The sequence below is a fragment of the Atractosteus spatula genome, chromosome 9 (genome assembly GCF_055471065.1).
Source record: "Atractosteus spatula isolate fAtrSpa1 chromosome 9, fAtrSpa1.hap1, whole genome shotgun sequence".
Lineage (NCBI taxonomy): Eukaryota > Metazoa > Chordata > Actinopteri > Semionotiformes > Lepisosteidae > Atractosteus > Atractosteus spatula.
This window is the reverse complement of record NC_142714.1, coordinates 38986915-39009372: the sequence shown is the minus strand read 5'-3', so window position 1 is coordinate 39009372 and position 22458 is coordinate 38986915. Positions and strand designations below refer to the sequence as shown.

The window sequence follows — 22458 nt, the reverse complement described above, 5'->3', positions numbered from 1 at the left end:
AAATGTGTTGATCAGCTTTTCAGCCACAGTTAATGATAGCATAGGGCATAGTCTAGCGATATTTCTAAGGTGAAAAAAAGATGTTTTGACAGTATGCTGCACATGGGGGTCGAATGTTAAGCCAGAATGGAATATAACCCCAAGGTTTTTCAATTTTGATTGAAGCTCAAGTACAGAACCATCTACAGATAGGGTTACAGGACTGGCTTTACAAAGTTGATGGGGGGTGCCAATAAGCATGACTTCGGGTCTTGTCGCAGTTAAGATGAAGGAAGTTTTGAGTCATCCAAATTTTTATGTCAGAGATGCAATTAGATAGAATAGAGACAGCTACATCAGTGTCAGGTTTGGTATGGATGTATATTTGAGTATCGTCAGCGTAAAAATGAAAGCTGAGGCCATGTGATCTTAAAAGCTGACGAAGTGGGAACATGTAAATGCTGAAGAGCAAGGGGCCCAGTATTGAGCCCTGAGGAACACCAGACTTAAAAGACCAATTTCAGACCTGTACGCATTAAGAGTACCCTGTACCCTGTACCCATAATACATTTAAACCAACAGCTTGCATAAAAAGCATGTTGGTAATTCTACTTGTAACATATACTAAGCAGTTTATGGTGCCAAAGTATTAGAATTGCATCACAAAGATACTAAAACTCAACTTGTTTATGTCCCATTATGAGCACGTGGATTGAACCAGAGACTTTTATATATATTTTAAAGAGAATCTAGTGTCATTTTTACAATTTATTGCCTACAGGCAGAAAATTTGGAACCAATTTTGCTTGTATAGCCAGAGATGAGCGTACTTGCAAATCATAGAGGAAAACCTACTTCAGACCTAACTGGGACAAAGATTCAACTTTCAGAAGGAGAAGTTTACCCCTTGGAAATCTTCAGTTGGAGATTCAGGGTCTGAATAAGATATTTTTATAATTATAACAATTTTATCATGTTTAAATAAGAATTTAAATATAATCAGTTTGATCATTTTTAAATATAATTTCTAATATTCTAAATATAAGTAAATTTTATTACTACTAAATGGAAAACCAAAGATACTTTGCAAAACTTTTGCAAGGTACTCTGTATCTTACAATAGGCCAATTTTCAAAACTTTTTTAAAACTTTTGGTTGGCCTGTAGTGGCAGAGCGATAAAAATGCAAATGGATTTTTAAACTTTAAAAAAAGTTTTTCTTGAAATCACATTTTAATTTTAAAGTGCATGCTTAACATTGGCATATGTCTGCAACTGTTTAAAATACTGTAAGCTTGAATGCTCTTAGTCAAGCACTGAAGCATAAAAGGTCGGATAATTACTCTACATTAAAGGCCGTAATTATCAAAAAAAAGTTTGAGGACAGTGCTGGCACAGAAATTGCCACGTTTCAAATGTCGTCTCTTTCGTGTGAATAGAAGGGTGGACTTTTTCTTCACTTTATATTGGGCACCTACTAGACAAGAAATATTCTGAAATCCCCTGCCATTTCTGAGGTAGCAAATACTGTACTGTATATTGTATCAAAATGAAGAGGAAAGGGAGCATCTTACTTCAATTTTTTATGATGTTTCTTGCAGTGGCTAATTTAAAAGACATTTCTGTCTTTAAAAATAATCTCAAGGACTACATGACTTAAAACTACCACTGAGAACACTGTTCTGTAAGAGCACCAGGACTCCCTTCAGATTATGCCAGTTCAGTTTTTTTAGGAACCTTAAAGTTTGTATTGTTGAACAGAAGTTAAATGTGAAATTACATCTAAAAACCTCTTTTCATTTTACAAAAGGTGTTTTCCAATATACGATACAGAAATCATCATCATAAAGCCTGTTTAAGGATATTCTTTTATGGTATTTAAGATTCTGAGGTTCAGTTTTGCTTTACATATAAATATGCAAATCACAGCCTCTCCTATGAAGCACTTCAGACAACCTTGTGGCACTTACTCTAAACTCTTACAGACTGTGGTAGCCAGCTATGATTCCAGCAACAAGATAGTTCTGCTATTTAGAGATTAAGCACATCCTTCTTTTTCAGGCATCATCTTCAATTATATGCCTGAAAGGACAGAGACTCATTTACATGCTAGGAATGGGCCACCAAAACTCCAACAAGGATGCTGGAAAGTCTGAAGTGTAAGTATTCTAATCCTAAAGCAATTTAATCTAGATTGATCATTTTGAGAGAGCCATGTCTAGAAAGCAGGAGAGCGCCTTAAATTTATATATAAGCAACTTTGTATGGTTTAGGGCAAGCTCCCTTAGAACATACAGTAAAATGCCGGATGGCATTAACCTGGATCTAGGCACACTTTTTCCCATTAATGAGCCAATTATGAAGTGCAGATAACCCTGACAAAGGTAACTATTACAAAAATAAACATGACAAATGAATATGACACAAGTATAAGTTTAGGGCTATTTGTGTTTGCAAGCCTGAGAGAAGCACGACTCATCAGTAATGGATCTGGGTACTTGTTTACCTCACAAGCCACAAATGCAGACACCACACTTTCCTATGGTAACCCATCAGAACAACTAATATGGCTCTATGTTGCACAGCTCTACTCACGAGTGATTCAGTTAAGAGACTCTCTGTAAACCAATCTGTTTTCTGGTGTTAAAGAGGTCTGCACCACTCTGGGGATCAATCCAGGGTGAGACTAGTCAGTCTTGCCTTCAGCAAGTTGGAGGAAAGGATTGCAACTGCTCTGTCATCTTGCAACTGGCATTCAAACTTAAGGAAAATCAGCTCTAGCTGTGTTTCTTAGAAAAGGCAAAGAGTCATTTAAACTATTTAACAATGAATAATTTTATTATTTTCATGATTTCAAAAACGACAGGCCATTATCGTTATTAAATTCAGACGTTTCTAAGTGGCCATCTTTCTAAATGGAAAAAATGTCACCATCCACATTACAACATCATTTTGTCCAAAATTTGTCAAGTACAGTATGTCCAAAATTCAGCAGCCAGAATCCTGACCAGGTCTAGTGCAAATGATCACATTACTCCTATCCTGGAGTCCTTGCACTGGCTTCCGGTCAAATTCCATGTGGACTTTAAAATCCTCATGCTCACCTATAAGGCTCTGCGTGGCTTGGCACTTCAGTACCTGTCTGAACTATTATCGCCCTACTCCCCTCGCAACCTTCGCTCTTCTAATTCTGCTCTCCTTACTATCCCCCAAGCCCGTCTACATTGTATGGGTGACAGGGCCTTCTCCTGTTATGCCCCCAAGCTCTGGACCTCTCTCCCCAAGAATATCAGAGAGTCACCTTCTCTAAACTCCTTCAAATCCAGACTCAAAACCCTCTTCTTTAGAAAAGCCTTTACTTAACTGGTTCCATTCTTCACCCCTCTGCTTTTCTTAGTACCACCATCCACGGTCTCCTCTATATATTATAATTGTGTTTTATCTTGTGTATTCTTTTTATTTATTGTTGTTGTCATTCTGTAAAGCGCTTTGAGAAGCCACCTTTAAAGGCGCTATATGAAATAAAGTTTATTATGATTATTTTCCTGTTTTTTCTCATATTTCTAGTTCAGCTCCCCCTGTCTTAAACCAATTTGTTTACTTTGGTGGACTCTCTGGATATAAAATAATTTGGTCAAAATACTTCCTTAAATCTTCAGACTGCATTGCTATAAAGAGGATATTGGGTGAACTTCTCTTATACTCGATATACCTTTACAGTTGCAAACCTAAGGTTCTACTTACTGTATATAGATGGTAAGATTTTCTCTAATTTTCAGCAGACTTGTAAAGGGAATATACTTAAGCTTCTAAATTAAATGAAACAGATACGATTCATAATCTTTTTTACTGGCTAGGCTACATGGTAAGATTTTAATTACAAAAATTATTATATTTCCTCACATTCATTTCTTTTTTTCCCAAGAACATCATTATCATCCATCCATTAAAAGGAATCTGCTTCTCCAGGTGGGGGCATGGTAACTTAAAGACAATCTTGGAAACATAGGTGCAACTGAGAGTAAGAGACCTGTCTCATCCTGGACAGGATGCCAGTCGATCGCAAGGTCACCGAGGAAGGAACAATTTAGAATAAAAAGTCACATATACCCAGAAAGTAGTAAGGCAGTGGGATGAAACTCCCTGTTTTACTCCCATCAAACTACTTAGGACAAATTAATCCAATTATAGTTAATTCCATTTGAAACATGTAGCCAATTGTTCAGTTGCAGACCTTAGAGCATTCCAAAACCTGAGGTACAAGACTATACCTAATTTTAAAGATTACTCTTGGGATTTCCCTTGGATATGTTTAGGACATGGCTAGATTCAAGAGCAGGAGGTATGGTGTTGCAGTGGGTAGCATTGCTGCCGCACAGCACTGGGGCCCTGAGTTCAATTTCTGGGGTGCCATCTGTGTAGTGTTTGCTTTTCATCGTTTTTGTAAAGGTTTCTTCCCGGTACTTTCCTGTCACAGTCCAAAGACAAACAAGTAGGTTCATTAGCTTCAGTGAAATTTGCCCTGGTGTGTCTGTGACTGTATGTGCCCTGTGATGGACTGGCATACTATCCAGGGTGTATACTGCCTTGTGTCCGTTGCTGGCTGGGATAGGCTCCTGCTCCCCTGCAACCCTGTATGGATAAAGTGGTTAGAAAATGAATGGATAGTATCTGGAGCTTCAGATTTACGAATTATAATAAGAGCACTTCTAAGTATTCTTGCTCCTCAACATCAATTCCCAAATTTCTATTAATTTTCGGACAAGTTCTAACTGCATCCAAAAATGTATTTCAGAAAAGTTGACTGAAGAAAGAGATAATTCTGCTTATAGAAAGAGAAATGACTAGATGACATTTTGCTACTACAAAAACTGTGACAAAGTGGTCAGACGTCATTTCTCTTATCCAGTTGTTAATCAGTCTATTTTCATTTATTTGGAACCCAAGTTCATATTGTCCTGTCATCAAAATTAAAAAAAAAGATTGTTGGAAAAGTACAGACTAATTGAAAAAAGTAATTATTTTTAGTAGTATTTTAGCATTATCCATTTGAAATAATAACACACCATAATGTAATATCACAAAAAAGAATTATAAAAAATACCTGGTATGTATTATTCCAGTATGTGTGTATATAACATTCAAAGGTATGTGCAACTGTAAGACTTAATGGATACAAGTATGTCTTTATACTAAGATGTCACTGTCTGTGCTCTTAAATAGGCAGTGTACATGAATAGTAATGCTCGACTTAGTCAGCTTGTACTACTTAAGTAATATTTGGAGGTGTACTGTATGTAGGATCTAAGAAATGAAATGATCAATAGATTTGGAAACATTCAGAATTTACAGATCACACTGGTTTCAAGTGGTATGGGAGTTAAGAGAACATAGTCCATAGTTAGAAGCCCTAATTATTATAAGAATTAATCAAATTTGTACGTCACTTTTACATTTGTTATAGGATATTTTTCAGGATTACTTAATTCCTTTTACACAAAAATATATTAATGACCAATTATCACTAAATGACTTGTAAACTTCCAATATTATTTTTTCTTCATTTTACATTTATGTTAAGTAACTGATTCATAAAACACTTAAAAGATTACACATTAGATGGTAACTGAGCAGGCATAACTAGGCTGAGTCCATAAAAATTCACACAGGGTGAATTTGAAAGATTCTTTCTCTAGAGAAACATCTGTGCCATTGTGTCTAAGCATTAAAGCATTTAAGCATTTAAAACAGAAATTGGCTACATAAATAGACAATAAAGCTTTGGAAAATGGTAGTGAAAGGCATTTTATTTTATTTCAAAATACTTTTGGAAGATTATCTGGATGTTACCTGAAAGAAAAAAAAATGGAGCAAAAAGAAAATGCTCTGATAAGTTGTTACCTTATAAGTTCAATTTTAAAATCACTTCTCTGCACAGAAGAGTGCACCTGCCAATGTGGTATTTATAAGAGTGATATTTACCTCCTCTTCATGGCTGACAGATAACTCAAGCTTATACTGTAACTTAGAGTTTACTATTTGCTTATTGTATTTTGTAAACATTGTGAAATTATTTCATAATTACAGAACCAATTCCTAAAAATCTATGACATTTTTTCTTTTTGCATCTTTTTTTTGCCTCTTCTCTTTGTTAATGAATGTGTAAAATATACTAAGCATGTGTGAACATCTGAAATTTGAGCTGGAAGAAGATGGACATACATGTTACACATAATTTTCATGTGTACCATTGAGTGACATAGAAAATTAAGGACCCACACACATAGATCACATAGTTCGATCACAGTTTAAGAATTAATATCTGTACATTGTTTTGTCTCTCAGTTTCAATGAATGTGAATAAACCTTGTGAAGTACAGAAGCCAGCATAAACCCTATACAGATAGCTGAAGATTTTGGAGTTTATTATTAAACAGTTCTTAAAATGGTCCATCATCATTAATAAATGAGTATTATAGACCTTTGCAGAAACTGCCAACCACAGCAAGGTCATACAGTTGTCTGCTTTAATTTGCATGATCATTTTCTGCCAACCTCAACTATCAGAATGTTGGAATACATCAGGGATAGTGTTGACTTTATCAGACATACTTGGCATGACTGACAGTCTTGACTGCAGTGTGCAATAGTCCACCACACTATATAACAGGCAGCTGCAGAACATAATCTCCCTTGGTATTTTCATGTGTTTGTGGAGAGAGCACTCATAAATTGCATTTGTAAATATTATACATTTCTTTTAGAAGTAAGCATATACTGTATGTATTCAATAATAATTATTACAAATAGTGTTATACTTGTGTTTATACCAAATTAAAGAACTCTACAGCCCTGAGTGCTTGTTTCTAACAGTGATGGGTTCTGGTAGTTCCATGTTTGGGGCACATTTTCCTGACATGGCATACTGTAAGTGTACTAATTCTCTTAGAAGGCAAGATCAATACTAATCTTTATTTAATGGCATGGAGTGTTCATCTTTGCTCCACGTTACAGCATTTCTTCCAGGATAACAATGTCTCCACTCGCACAGCACATGTAGGCCTTCTCAGTTGCAAGATATGAACCCAATAGAGTGCTTATAGGATATTCTGGTTTCTGGATTTTCAGTGTTACATACAATTTCCATATTGTCTTAAATCTACCAACAAAAGAAAATGTTAATTGTAAATAATGTAAATTGAAAACATAATTGTAAGAAACAATTATGACACATCTTGAATATTTTTTAAGAGTGTACATGTAGTCTATATTGTAAACTGTTGATGTCGAAAAATATGCACCTGAATGTTGTAGCTTGTTCCCATATAGCTAAGTGAAAGCTGTGCAAGATTTTAGCTCAGAGACGTGATGACATCACAGCTCGAGCGAAGGGGCAGATGTCAGATCAGTTGGCAAGAGACAGTGAGACAGTAAAGTTTTACATCAGGAATGAATAGATATTGATAAATCTGCAATGCTATTGAGATGCTTGATTTTGATAGTTGTACTCATTGTGCTTTAGTCTGCTTTGCTATTTATAGTAAAGATGCTGACGGAGACCATGGGTGAACTATAACAGTGACAATCCTGACAGTTTACTGTAATTTTAAATTACACTCACATTTTGGTAGACACATTTTTACAAAAAGTAAAAGAAAAAATATGATGTCTATTACCAATTATTACTAGTGACTCACTGACATAAGTTCTATGTAATTTAAGCCTAAATATATTATAATTTATAATGTATGCACAAAATTTCAAAATATAGTATGTTAGAATTTACAAAAAAGTAAAAATTAATACACCAGTACAGGTTCCTTTTTTTTGCACCAAAGAGAAAGGTAATGCACAGTGTCGAGACCAACCAGATATATTTCATATATTGTGATGTCCCAGGAGGTATAATCATAGAGGGGTGCTATCTACACACGTACAACCATACGAAGATGCCGACCTCCAATTGGAGCATGGCAATGAAACATCTGAGATGGAAATGAGGCTCAGCTGTTACAGGTTATGCCACATATACAAACCCTGTTGGTAGAAGGTAAGGGGGTGTGGTAGATGTCAGTTATGATGGATCACTGGGAAGCGCGGTACAACTCAGAAGCACGGAGCATAAACATATTTTATTCTTCTCCCTAATTCAAACAGAAGCCATGGAATTGGAGGACTTCCACCCAGGAAGGAAGACTGAGGGCGAGAAAGCCGAACACAAGAAAAACTAAACTGAAACGGAAAAGCCCCTAAAACATGAATAAACTCCTTTAAAAAAAAACCTGTGTTGTGGAAATCCTGTCTTAAATCTTGACTGATCCAGTTTCGCTACTTGTCCATATCCCAGGACATCACAATATATAAAATAACACTGTCCCTAGATTTATTGGGAATGAAGTAGAAGCAAACTGTTTAGGCTAAGCTAGAGTTACATCAAAGCTTTGCAATGATTATCCTACATGTATAACAGCTTTGTTCAGTGAAACGTTCATATAACATTAGCAAATAAACATGTACTCCTGATAAAGATCATAGCACACTGATGAAGCAACTAAAGAAAGAAGTCAGCATATCAGCCAGCCAGCAGCAACACCTAGACCACGTGGTAGGCTAATTCTTTGTGTAGCTGAAAAATGTAACTGTTAGTAATTGTTTAATTGACATCTGTCTCTGTCATCTAGAAAAAAACAGTACAAGGACAAATTGAAATAGAATGCGATATGATATTAAGGCTTGATGTTTAGACATAAAGAACAAGAACGTAATGGGAAATGTCCATATGTTTCAAAAGAAGAATAATTATTAATTAAATCATTGAAATTGTATCCTTCTTTTGAAGATATTTGCAAAAAACAAATTGAGGGACCAGTGCAGCCACAGAATAAGTCCAAAAACACCCCAGGGAGGAAAAAAGAGGAACTTCAATCAAGCATGATACCTGACACATACATGGCTTGAATACTCACAGTCCAAAAATGCCACATACTGCTTTGCATGCAGACATTTTGCCTTTCCTATATCCAGCCTCTGTGTTTGCATCATTGTGTGGATACACAAATTGGAAGAAAGCTTATGTTTTAAGATGGTGGATTTTGCTTGCATTCCAAATTTGAACACCACATAAATGCAATGTTCGCTTTGAGAGTGTATAAAAGGATGGCACAGAGCAACACATCGGTGTTAGACCTAACAGATGACAGCCACAGGAAAATGATCTTTGAGAATCATCGGTGCATCAAAACTGTAGCTGAAGTCGTGCTTTTAACTGCAACTCAGAATACAGCTCAGAAAGGTCACAATGAGTCAGAACAGTCAGAACAGAAGACATTTTTTAGAACTTTTGCAACTAGTTGGTAAACCCAACCCACTGGTTAAGAAAAAAAAATGACTCAGACTTTGCAAAGTCAATTAGTGCATTTCAAAATTAAATTCTGCCATGTTTAGCAGAAATATTGAAAACAGAGATTATAAGTGGGGTTAAAGAGAATGAACACTTTGCTGTGACAGCAGATGAAACAAGAAAAAGGAAGAAATGTCTCATGTTCTTCAAATTACTGTAATGGTGGAACACGTGAAAGCTTCCTAAAAAACCAAATGGCAGACCATTTAGATGCTGCAGGATTGACCTAAGAAATAACTGGCTGTTTAGAAAGATGAGTTGGACTACAAAGAATACATTGTTGGTCAAGGATCCAGGATCCTTACACTTATATAACACTTTTCTGGACACTCCACTCAATGCACTTTCCAGGTAATGAGGACTCCCGTCCACCACCACCAATGTGCAGCATCCACCTGGATGATGTGACAGCAGCCATTGTGCGCCAGTACGCTCACCACGCACCAGCTATCAGTGAGTGATGAAGCCAATTCACAGATGCAAATTCTTAGGAGGCCATGATTGGTAAAGTTCAATGGGAAATTTGGCCAGGATGCTGGGGTAACACCCCTACTTTTCTCGAGAAACTCCCTGGGATTATTAATGACCACAGAGAGTCAGGAACTCGGTTTTACATCTCATCCGAAGGACAGTGCATTTTTACAGTATAGTGTCCCCCTCACTATAGTGGGGCATTAGGACCCACGCAGACTGCAGGGTAAGCGCCCTCTACTGGCCCACATCATTTTGAAGCAGCGATCTTAGTTTTTCCCAGGAGGTCATCCAGGTACTGACCAGGCTCACACCTGTTTAGCTTCAGTGGGTTGTCAGTTATGAGTTGCAGGGTGATATTGCTGCTGGCAAGGGTATGATGGAACATCCGTTTGGAGTAGAAAACATTCTGGTTTGGACATGAGAGTCAAAGCAGTAGCCAAACCTGCAATTAAAGCCAATTGTAATGGACATTGTCTAAAACTGGGTACTTGTTGAGTCTGTGAAATCTGTGCCACAGGTTGCATGTTTTTTCTCCTTACTGGAGAAATTGAATGTCTGGTTGTTATGTTCACCATAAGTGGCTTGAAGTGCAACATGAAATGTTTGGAGGCATGCCAAGGAAGTTCCAAAGGCTAAGTACACAAGGTAGGGCCTGCGGGTATTTAGCCTGCAGAAACCTTAAGGTTGTCAGCTGTCATTAGGGTGCAGGAGACAATTTGTGATGAAAACAGTTCTGATAGAGCTGTAGAAGCTAGGGTTTTACTTTTTCAAATTGACCTGAGATTTACAGGGCTTCTTGCATTATTCAAGAAAGGTGATGCAAAAGTTCACTCAGAAATACTCCAGTCACCAAATATGAACCTTACCAAATCAATTGAGCTTTTTGAAGCTCTTCAGCATTTTTTTGTGATAACTGTATTGAATCAGCATTTGATAAGTTTTGGAATGAGATCATTTACAGTGCAGAACAGTGCAATGTCAGTACAACAAAGTTTTCAGAGGAGATAAAAAAGACGAGCTGTAAATTACAAGATAGTGTCATCACATGCACACTTGGTCAGTGCAAGCAAGAAGTGTATAAGAATGTTTTTAGAGTAGGAATACACTGTGCTGTACTTAATACCATGTTTGGTGAGATGCAGGGGTGTCTCTCTAAATAAAATTGTAATATAATGGAAGGAATACAGGCACTGACCAGCAGCTGTGTAGAAGAGGAAGCTCTGCTGTCATTGGCCAGCACTTATGAGTCTGATGTGGAGGAACTGGAACATGAGTTGCACCAAAGTAAGAGATTTATGGGGAGGAAGACAGCTGGAGGAATGGAAAAGCCCTCCTGTTTAGTTCACTTCACAAGATTTTTAGAGCCGTTCATAGAAGTGTTTCATCAGCTCTTTCACTTTTGCAGGATTGCCAGTGAGTAGTGCTACTTGAGAGCACAGCTCTTCAACTGGTGAAGAAGCATCTACGCACAATTACGGCAGATGACAGGTAGGGCAGTCTCTCAGTACTCAGCATTAAATCAGAGCAAATGAAAGCACATAATTTGGATAAGTTTGTGAGAAACCTTGTCAGCCAGGACAACAATCACTACATCCAGTTGTTTTAAACTTGTTAAAAACACTGTGCATCAGCAGTGCTTTTAACCACTTCTAATCAACGCCCATATTAATCAATTTCTCTCTTCACACCAGTCACGGGTATAACCCACTTGAAGCATTTATTTCCACTTTGAGTCTATTTTTTGTGTGTGCACAAGTGGCACGCCAGTGGATTTTCACAGAAAAGGCCTTTAATGCATACTATACAGTTAATTGTGCAATATATAATCATAACTGCTGTTGTGTTTGTAGGTCAAGTCAAAGTACATGTTCCTTTCTATTTATGCAACAACTCATTAATTTTTTTTAAGAAAACAAGACTACATGACATTAAAGAATCCCAAAAAATAGAAACTGTCACCCCATTGTATCTTATATTGAGAATTATTTTCATTTTTTATTGTAATTTATTTAAAAGCTCTTTAAGATGCTCTCAAAATATGACAAAATACGGTGAGAAATAACAGGGCTTGGGCATATTTCTGAGTCGTCTCTGGTGTGAATACAAGCTCTGCACAAATCCATTCTGCTTGTGCGTTAGTTCCTCCTCACTCATGATGTAAAACAGGAGTTACCAGTGTAAATGGTGCAGAGAAGAATAGTAATACACCTTTTAGTAGTACATCCTATTTAAGAAGGCAAATAATATCATTTAAAAATGCCACCCCAGTAGGTGTCCCCGCCACCCCAGATATTTAATCCTGGCTACACCACTGCCAAGCAAGGTACTGTATGTACCAGATAAACTGAACTAAACCTATGCTTAAAATATGCAAGGTATGTTGGAGGATCCTCAATGGGATACCTAAGCATGAGACCTGTCATTGTAAGTTGTAAATAAAGAAGATATATGCACTACTTCCATGGAAGGTGGTTAGGTGATGAGTTGAAGCCATATGTCTGAAGCATAAAGAAAAGAAATGAGAAGCAAAAGAGTTTTAAATATGCAATGAAGATGAGTCTGTGATGTGTCTTGAGAATGTAAATGCTTACTGTGAAATGTTTATGTAAAGAGTTCGCAGAGGTTAAGTTTGAATGTGGTTAGCAGTAAAAACTACTGTGGCTCCCTTAATTATATGCTACTATTCAATTTCTTGTAGTTAAGTGAAATAAAAATAAAACAAATGTGTTGTGGTCACCACTGATGCTCTGAACTAGCTGTACAGTAACCTGCTGACTTCATTATGCCTTTAAGTGAAATGAGAGCGTGCCCAGACTGGTGGAAGAGAAAAGAGAAACCAGTTATACTATTTTGCTATGTACTGTACATGCTGCCTTTCTGTTCCAGTATTCCATGAACGTTCTGCTGGACCATAGCTGTTTTCATCTGCAATAGTATATTTGTCCTGAGGTTTTTAACAAAAGATGTTTTGAAGACTCTAGGTGATGGTCATGATGCAAAACCAATTTTGCCATGATCCAGAATTTTTCAAATTCTTTTTCCGAGATGGAGGATCAGTATGCTACAAGACTGCTGTTGGAGAGGAATGATGGGGATGTGGGTGTAGCAGGTAAAGTGAGAGCGAGACCTGCAGGCGAGGGGGGGCCTCTGTCCTGAGCCCCAGCACATGCGCAGTGGATGAGACAGAAAGAGCCACATCTGGTGACAGGAGCGGAATTCATGTCTTTAATGAAAATGTTGAAAGAAATAAAGCATGAAGTGAAAGGCGAGGAGAGCTCCGGAGAAGAAATTGATGTAGATTCGAGATGGTGGATAGCATATGTCAATCTAGAGGTAATGGAGCCAAGCAGAGATAGCAGGGGCCATAGACGAGAACTTTACTGACACCTGAGGAGGACCGAGGAGGTGCCTGATGACTATATCCGAAGTATACAGTAAGCATATCATCAGCACACTGAAAACAAGATAAAACTCTTGATACATGTGTTTGTCAGTTACTGCCTCCAGTTTTTTTTCCCTTTGTTTTTCTGGAAGCACACTTAGCACACACAACAACTCATACAACACATACACACCATTCTCTTTCCCAAAAGAAGCAGGGCAAGACATAAAACATTCTAAAACCCATTTTGACTTCAACATTTCACAGTCAAACAATGCAACTATGACAAGAAAAATAACAGGTATGCTACATAAACAACTGTAGCAATGTTATATTATTCAGAGCACTGGTACTAATTTTCTATAAAAAAACAGGTTAATACCAAGCATCACAGGACTGATGAATACAGATACTGTCTTTATAAGAAATCGTCAAGCTTCTACAGAAGTAAACATTGAATAATTTAATAAGACTCCTTTGCGGTTTTCCGGTTTGTTGCTTTAGTTAAATGAAGTTGAATGAAAATTCTGAACTCGGGTAAATATGTTCTCACTAGAGGGAAAACTAGAGGTCATTTAACACCACAATTTATATTTAAAATATGACGGATAGAAATTTATTTTATAGCCACACACAGTTGGCTATAAACACACACATAGCTCTTGTTGATGAAGTGTTCCAAGTCATACCAATTGCAACCTCTTATACAGTACTATCCCACAGTGCACAGCTACATATTTTATCACAGGTATCAGTAAGTCAAGAGATTTCTCTGCCTTGAATCAAAGTTCCATTTTTTCAAAGCAGCACTTGCTGAAGGGCTACCCAAAACCTACAAAAACAAAGTGTAAATAAATGTTTATAGCCTTTATGTAACAACCTGTATTTAATTTATCTGGTCAGCATAGTGGTTGGCACTGTTGCTTTACAGATTCTGGCTTGTATGTTTGATTCCTGGGATTCGTTTTGAAGTTAGCATATTTTCCTGGTGTTTTCACGAGATTTTCCATGTACTCCAGTTTTCTCCTACCTCCTACCTATGCTGCCTAGGTCTGACTGGGTACTCTAAAGGAACTCATATGCTCTCAGTCTGGCACTGCACCCTGGGAAAGACTTCAGGCTACCATGAACCTCACCATGAAGAGCAGCTTTCTGACAATGGATTGTCATTTTTTTCAAAGGTGTTACCACAATCTGGTGTTTCAGGTATTTGCTGTTGAGGGCAATCACACTTTCCAGACATCTGAAGACCCCACCTTCACTTTGTCTTGTCAGAAAACATTTGAATTGTTGTGAAGCCTTAAAAGAGCACACATCTTGGAGTGACACTTTACTTAATTATGTACTAATGTCATAACCTATTTAAGTTTTAACATACAATGACAGCAATTTGCATTTGAGCACGTGTGTGCCCCAATAGAAAGACAATTACATTCTTAAAACAGCATTTAAAGTGGGTTAAACAACTATTACAATGTAACGTAAAAACCATAAGCTTAAGGTGGTGTTCTTATTCAATACGGCATAACATAACAACAAAACTCACATACAAAACACAGTACATATTCTTACCCTCTGATGCATTCCAGACGTCCTGGAGCATCCAGCAAGAATCATTTCATACTCATCCCGCTCCATCATTCTGTATAGAGGACTATTTTTAAGAGCTTTCAACAGGATTCTTCACATTGAGCTTCACAATGCCGGGTGATGTTGAGGTAAGTTGAATTTGGCAGCCAAATGTAAAATAAAAACAAAGTCTTTTGATTTTGGTTAAATGAATGGTTTTGTCCTACTGTTGGCTGCAGGTGCTTTTCAACGGGGAATTGTTCCAAAATATAGCATCTCTGGAATGTTTTCTTTCCATTAAGAGTCCCAAAACAAAACATGAAATGTTCATATAGATATAAAATTGTCTGTACAGTCACTTGTTCATAGTTTGGCACATGAATTCTGTTTTTTTTTTGCAAATAGTGCATATGTTTTCTGTACAACTGGCATTAACAAAAATTGCAATTCGGAAAGAATTTAATAGCAATTTTAAAATGTATTCCAGGCTTGTTAAGAAATTAATCTCGAAGAGGGAGTCCATTTCACTAAAGCCCCCCCAAAAAAGCATATTTGACAACAAACAATAACAAATAATGCCATTCCAAAAAAAAAAGAGGAAAAAGTCCCTTTTTGCTGTTGCTTTAAGAAAACTGAAGTCTGGCTCCCTGCAGAAATGCATGACCATTTATCCACACTCCTAGGGTGACTTTAGATATATCAACAGGGGTGATATGATTCTCTACAGGAAGTTGTAGTTCTCCCGCATAACACGAGTCAGGCTGAAAAAGGCAGTCTGAGATATGGAAGGCGTCCATATTCTGCATACAAAAGACAGGGTGCTTATGTTTTCAGTTAAAGCATTTGTATTGAGCTATCTATGTATAGACAGAGACAAAGAGAGTGATATTGTCAGGAAGGGGCAGCAAGTTTCACAAAAAAATAACATTCCACAAAAAGGCTCAGGTATTAAAGTTGTTTGTCAAGGCTTATAAGAATAGAACAAAAAACAAAATAATAATTAGAAAAAAACTGAAGCAGCAACATAGCAGAGAATTGCAGCCATGGTAGTTTTTTTTCTAAAAGAAACCAGTCAAGCTGGAAACAATTACTCAATAGGTAGTTTGCAAGTACAAGAATTTCTCATGCAAGTTATTCATTTTCTCTCCAGTAAAGAAAAAAACGTGTGGGGGGTGGGGCGGGGGGGAATGTCTTTGCCATGCAACTTTTGTGTCGAGTCAACAGGGAAAAATAAGGGGAGAGAGGGCTGAGAAGGTAGGAGGAAAGTGAGAAGGGATGCACTGCAGCCACGGTTACAAAATATTACCTCAGTTTTTCAAAAGAGGCCATCATTGATAAGTCCTTATTCGGTTCGCGCTCGCCTCGCTTCCCCTTACTGTTTTCATCCCTTGGGAACTTTGCACTTGATTTATGACGGTACATCTTTTTGTGTGCAGGGCCATTAGTGCCTGGATTATTTAGGTTAGGGCCACCCTTATCAAACAAGCACCTCGGAGGGCCTGCATTACAGTCCAAAGCAATTTGAGGGAATGCACTGTGGGATGAATTTAACTTTGCTTGATTTTTACTACTGGCTCCCTTGGCGGCTGACTTTCTGCTTTTTGTAGTGCCAAGGCAACCAGTGCCACCTCCTTTCTTCTTGGAGTCGGGCGGTGTTCCGGCCAGTATTTTGAGAGTTTTCAGTTTTAGGCTGTTTGATTCAGGAGGCTGGCAAACCCCTGATGCAGGGCCCCACAGTGGCTCGATCGAAGCCATCATGAAACGCTGGACCTCAGCCATCCCGGAGGCAATGTTAGACAGGATGTTGGAGGGCTCTTCAAACTCACGCTGATCGTCGTCAAGGAGGTTGCTATTCTGTGCCATTGTGCTTTCTGCCCAACTGGCATTCGCCTCTTTAACTAAAGGCCAGTCACCAGACAGCCCAGTGACGCTGCTTGAAGTGTTTTGTACCACAACAGTATCTTTCAGAGACTGAGCTGAGGCAATCAAGTTATTTCTAAACTTTGCTGGCAGTTTGGCACCTCCTGCCTGTCCTTTACCACTCTTACTCTCTGAAGGATTTTTCCCTTTTTTGGAGGATCGTGAACTTTGCCTAGGGGTTTTGCTCTTTTCTGTTTTACTCGCCTTTGGAGTTTTTGCTTTCCTTGTACCCTTCTGGTCTGGGCCAGCGTTCTGACCAGCACTCTGCTTGGCAGTTGTTTTCTTTTTTGCTTTTGGAGCCTTTGGCCCACTGCTACTGTTATTCACCTGCTTGTCGAATGCATCCAGGGAGGGAGTTTTCTCCACCAGACTCACTGTGTCATCGTCATTGAATGTGTGGAACTGGAATTGATGACTGTTGACTACAAATGGACCACTGTGAGGGTCCTGCTGCTGGATGATATTACAGTTCCACTTCATCTCCTGTGTGCTGCCTAAAACAGCTTCATTTGAATCTTGGAATTCTTTTGTTTTCCCCACAGATTTGATTTCTGGTCCTATTACTTGTGGAGACAAATTCGGCGTGTCAGGTGGTGACATCTCTGACAAGGAAGAGTGGCGGAATTTATCAGGAGTGAAGTTGGAGATATCCAGGAGGTCTGTTGATTCCTTCAAGGGAATGATTTCATCAACACTTTGCTGGATCACTAGTTTTGGGCTACAGTGGGCTAAGAAGTTATCATTCATTTCATCTTCTCCATCCTTATCACAGGACTTTAAACTTAAAGAACTATAATTACTTGAAGCTGCTGACAACGAACCCACTGAATCAAAACTGATGAGTCTGCCATTATCCGTGTTTAGAGTGCCTCTCTGAAACTGGAAATGTCCTTCTCCACATGGCACCTGGCACGGTTGATAATCTGTGTCAGGCTGCAGGGCCTGCTCATGCAAATAATTCTTCTGATACAGTAGTCTGTTGCTGTCCAAGTTTAGCTGACTGTATCCTGAGACCGGCAAGTTGTCTGCCATTGGCATAGGTACTGGGCCAGAAAAGCTGCTAGCCATTATAGGGGTTTCTGCAATGTCAGATGCAAATGGTGGCTGGCTGGCAGTGGGCTGCGCATGCCACATATGAGTGAAATTCGTCTCAATCTGGTTTGTGCAATTCTGGGGCGATTGTTGTAGCTCAGATTCAGAGGGAGGAGAAAGAACACAGCTCTGTGCAAGCTGCAAGGAAGTGAACTGCTTGTCAGCCTGGGAAATACCGACGGAGTACTGCCCAGAGGGGTGCGGAGAAAAATAAGAGATTCCAGTGCTACTTGATGAATCTGATGCATCTAGCAATGTCTGCAGATAGCCTCCGGGGACAACTGGTACACTTGTAGACACGTTCACAGATGGTGCGGGTTTGTCAGGAGAGCAGGTGGCTGATACAAAAGTAGATTTTTCAACAGCGTCAGTGGTGTGGTTTTCAGATAAATGGGGGCTGTTTGTAGCAGAGTCAATAGCCGCATCCTTCATGCTGCCTACAGAGTCCTGATTTTCTAAAACTGGGCAAATGCCTGATACGTTTGTTATGTTTTCGCAATCCTCCTGCATGGCTTTCATTCTTTTGCTCTTCAGTCTGGCTTCACTTTTGAATTTTTTTATCCTAACAATTTTACTTCCCATTCCCTTATCTTCCCTTTCTTGTGATCTGCTGTGTACCATGGTAGCATGCGTGATGTCATTTGAGTCTAATCTGTTTGCACGGTTGGGGGCTGCTATTGTTAATGGCATGCCTGCAAGGGCTGCGTCGTCTTTAGTGCCGCCTTCCTGCTTCTGATCAGACGAAGGGCCCTGCTTGTTTGGTGATTGCTCCACAGTTTGAATTCTTTGAATCCTGAGTCTGTTTGCAATCTTATATTTCCTTTTGGGGAGACTTGCGCTAAAGGAACGGCTTGAGCCATTCAAATGGAAGTGATGTTTGATGTCACCCTGCATCCGTGTTTCCCTTCGGTCAAGTTGCTTTTTTTGCCAGTAGCCCTTCAAAGGGGCCATTTTTTCATATTTGTGCAGCAGGTCAGCATTTAAGTTAACTGTTGTGTGAGTGGGATCAATTTTACCAAGCTTCACCAACATGTGTTTCTCTCCCTTGAACCTGTTAATAATGATATATTTAATGATCACTGGAGGCTCTTTGCGGGAAGACTTCCGCCTTTTCTTTGGACACCAATCATCATCGTCTTCTTCTTTCGGGCCAAAGGGCTGCTTCTCGCGTTTCTCTGCATTCCTTTCACTCTCAATGGAATCCACATCATACAGATAGTCCTCGCTGTACCTTACCTTTCTTTTTGCTCTCAGTCCATAATTTAGCTGGCTGGAGGAGCTGGAATTTTCTCTGGACAAAAAGCGGTTGCATTCTTTAGTGTCCCGAAAGGTGTCGTAAGAAGAGCCAGTACAGGAGCTATCATCACTATATTCTCCTGAATCTTCAGTTGAGTTGTTCGAGTCGAAAAAATAGTTCCTTTTCGGGGTCATGTATTGCAATCCATCTGCAGTGCTGCCATGTTTATTCAAGTCTGCCTTCTCCTCGTTTCCCCAAAGACTAATCTCATCCGCTTTGAACTGCAGAGTGTCCATATTCTTCTTAATGGCTCCATTCTCTTTTTTGGTACAGTTCACAAGGACGCTTGGGAAAAAGTTAAACTGAGTCTCCTCTTGGAGTGCATTGGTTTTTTCCCTCACATTATCCTGGAAGGACTCGTAGCGGATCTTTAAAGAACACACATCACTGCTAAGGGTGGAGTCATCGTCATCAAACATGTAGTTGTCGACATCCTCCTCGGAAAACAGGTTCACCGACAGTTCATTTTTGGAGCAAAGGTCAAGGAGTTCCATTTTGCTCTCACTAATAAAGGACTCAAAATAGCCCCAGTCTTGATTGGGATTAGACAACAGGGCTTCCTCTCCATTGCATTTGTCCAGAAGCAATCCTTCATAATAGTTTTTCTGTGTAGGGTCTTCTGAATCACTGTCAGATTTCTCAATGTCCCTTTTGTCTGCTGTCCTAGACTTATGCAGGGGAAAGCTTAACAGCTGATCAGAAAGCAGCTCATCCCCATACCTTGCACTCTCCCCTGTGCTCATACATTGGATTCCTATGTCTGAAATAGAACATGAGTCATATTCTCGGTTCACATCGCCTATTTTCAGGCTGATACCAGGCTCCGGGTCCACACCGTCTTTGGATTCAATGAAGCAGCCTAGGCACGTTCGGCTCTGCTGCATCAGGCAGTCTCCAGTCAGTGATGACATGCCACCCGGTTCCATGATCGTGAAGGGGGTCCGGTCACAGTCCTCAGGCAGGGACCAGGGACTTGCCCCCTTGGTTACACAGGAAGTGAGAGAGATGGCATGGGTGGAGGAGTCATCTGCTGCGTGCTCAGGCGCTTCGGTGAGTCTCAGCGGGGAGGGAGGACTCAGGACACAGGGTTCCTTTGAAGCCAAAGACGGCAGTGCTCTGTGGCAGTCTGGACTTCCTTTCTGTGCGTTAGCTGCCGTAGCCGGAGATGGGAATATAACTGCAGCATCTGCAGCAACATACGGCTTCAGATTATTCCCCTGGTCATGAGATCCTAGGAAAAAAGGAAAAAACATAAAACAGCATCAGGAGCAAGCAGCAATTGGCTGTGTCTGAAACACATACATCTGCTGCTAAACCTTGGTGGACCTTTTATCGGAACTGTTACTTTAGCGGAAGAAATGTTTTTGTAATAATTTAAAAAACTTCAGGCTTACTAATCTAATTTACATTCAACTAGGAGACTTTGTAAAAAAATAATGGATCTGCCCTGTGATAGTGCAGTTTTCTTTTTTGGCAGTTAAAGTAAATGTATAATTAAACAACAAAGACAGCTGGTTTACATGTAGTATTGATTTTGTTTGCCATGGATAATTAGTCAACTGCAGCAAAAGCAGGTATATACACATGGAAAGAGACATCCTTAAGCACTGCAGGCAATGTAACTAATAACTACTATCTTTGCTTTTACCTCACCCTGAAGCTGTGTGTTTAAAAATAGACCTAGATAACAATGCTAGTTACAGTGGCAAATATTCACAAATACATAGCTTTAAGCATCTAGATATCATAATAAAACAACAGGAGAAGCTATTTGTCTCCTAGATAAAGCTTTAACACGTTTTACAGTGGCATAGTACCCTGTCAACTTAATGACATAGGTAATATACTTAAAATTATCATTATATGAGTCTTTAGATAAAGATGTACACTGCAATTTATAGATACATCTTTTTTTTTAGTGACAGCTGCTCGTATGGAGACCAGAGACTGAATCTACACAATTAATTACCCCTTTTCATATATACTGTATAGAGATAGTCATATAGCTTAGACAACTAATCACTGCTTTATACACACATAGAGAAATTCACAGCTATTTATGTATAAATAATAAAGGAATTATGCATGCTTGCACATGGAAGTTGGAAAATCATTCTGAACTACAATTTGATTCACATTTATTATAAAAATATAGGAAAGGTTACAAACGAAGGTAAGCTTTTTCGTTTATTCAGTCCATAAATTATCAGCCTTCTCAGAAGACACCAACCAAGTGCTGTATCCTTGTTATTTCTGGCCACTCAATCCTAATCATCCACAACATATTCATGGCTGTGTTTCCACCCTTCTTTTTCATACTGTTCATACTGCTCATTCCTAACAAGCCAAAAGTGTTAAGGTGAGGAGATTCCAAAACCTTTTGTCATTCTTTCTCATTTAAGCAATTTTGATCTGGTCTAGCAGATGTTTGGAGTCACTGTTATGTTGAAAAACCGGCCCATTCCATTTCTGGAGCCAATTTACACAGTTGAAAAATCGAATAGAATAGTGTGATCTCATTTCTAGAACTCCTGTTTTCGCACTCATGAAAATCCCGTGAAAATCCCATCCCGCATTTTTACAGTAGAAATTATAAAACGTATAGACATCTCTCAGTCATTTTTCTTTCAAACATATTACATATTTAGCTTAATCTACAACTTAATCAAGTCATGAAAGATAGTTTTGTAGTAAGAAAACACTAATCCAAAAAGAGATCTCGTCATTTTTTACAAGATTTCCTGTGATTAAGTCTTCTTCAATGCAACGTACTGCATGGCTAAATACCGTATACTGAAGAAATATTTTGCTGCCACAGCCACCTAGATCAATTCTTCAATAGATACTATGTATATGTAGAAGGGGTGGGCTATATATGAACCTCATATATAGGAAGCCCTGCTACTTGCAACAATAATCTACAATGTGATTTAGAAACACAGAGTGGATGGAAGGGAAAATCATTTAAAGGTAAAACATGGGAGATGCACAGTGGGTGGAAACAGGACAAATGAAAAAGGCCATCACAAGTATAGCAATACTGAATGGCCTGTATTGAACGGCTTTTAGGAATAAAGCAATAGAATTTGACAGTTGATGGAAAGGAATATTTTATTAATGGGTACATATTTTTCAAAACAGGATAAGGTTTAGTAGCTCTTTACATTAAAATAGCAATAATATTCAGAAACCAGAACTGCAAGAAACAAGTGTTACAGGAACTGACACAAATTCAGAGGGTTTAGTGGTAGGACTAAATAATATCTCACAGTGCTGCAGTGCATACTTTGCTGAATGGAGAAATGTATAAATTCTGTAAGAAAAAGGAATAAAAGTGGTGGTGGGG

At 38.7% G+C, this 22458-nt stretch overlaps 1 protein-coding gene across 2 annotated transcripts in view; it reads right to left on the bottom strand.

Annotated features, from left to right (window-relative positions):
* The window catches only part of LOC148828550 (neurite extension and migration factor-like), a 51052-nt gene that overhangs the window by 6725 nt on the left and 21869 nt on the right, over positions 1-22458 (bottom strand). The window contains exons 2-3 of one of the 2 annotated variants that reach the window (XM_088925000.1): positions 16110-20343; positions 15435-15603 (exon numbers count right to left, since the gene is read on the bottom strand). In XM_088925000.1, the coding sequence (XP_088781126.1) occupies positions 15525-15603; positions 16110-20343 (4313 nt within the window). In that variant the 3' untranslated portion in view covers positions 15435-15524. Of the gene's footprint in view, positions 1-14806; positions 20344-22458 lie in introns of those variants that run through there. The other variant, XR_016091536.1, reaches the window with a different exon arrangement.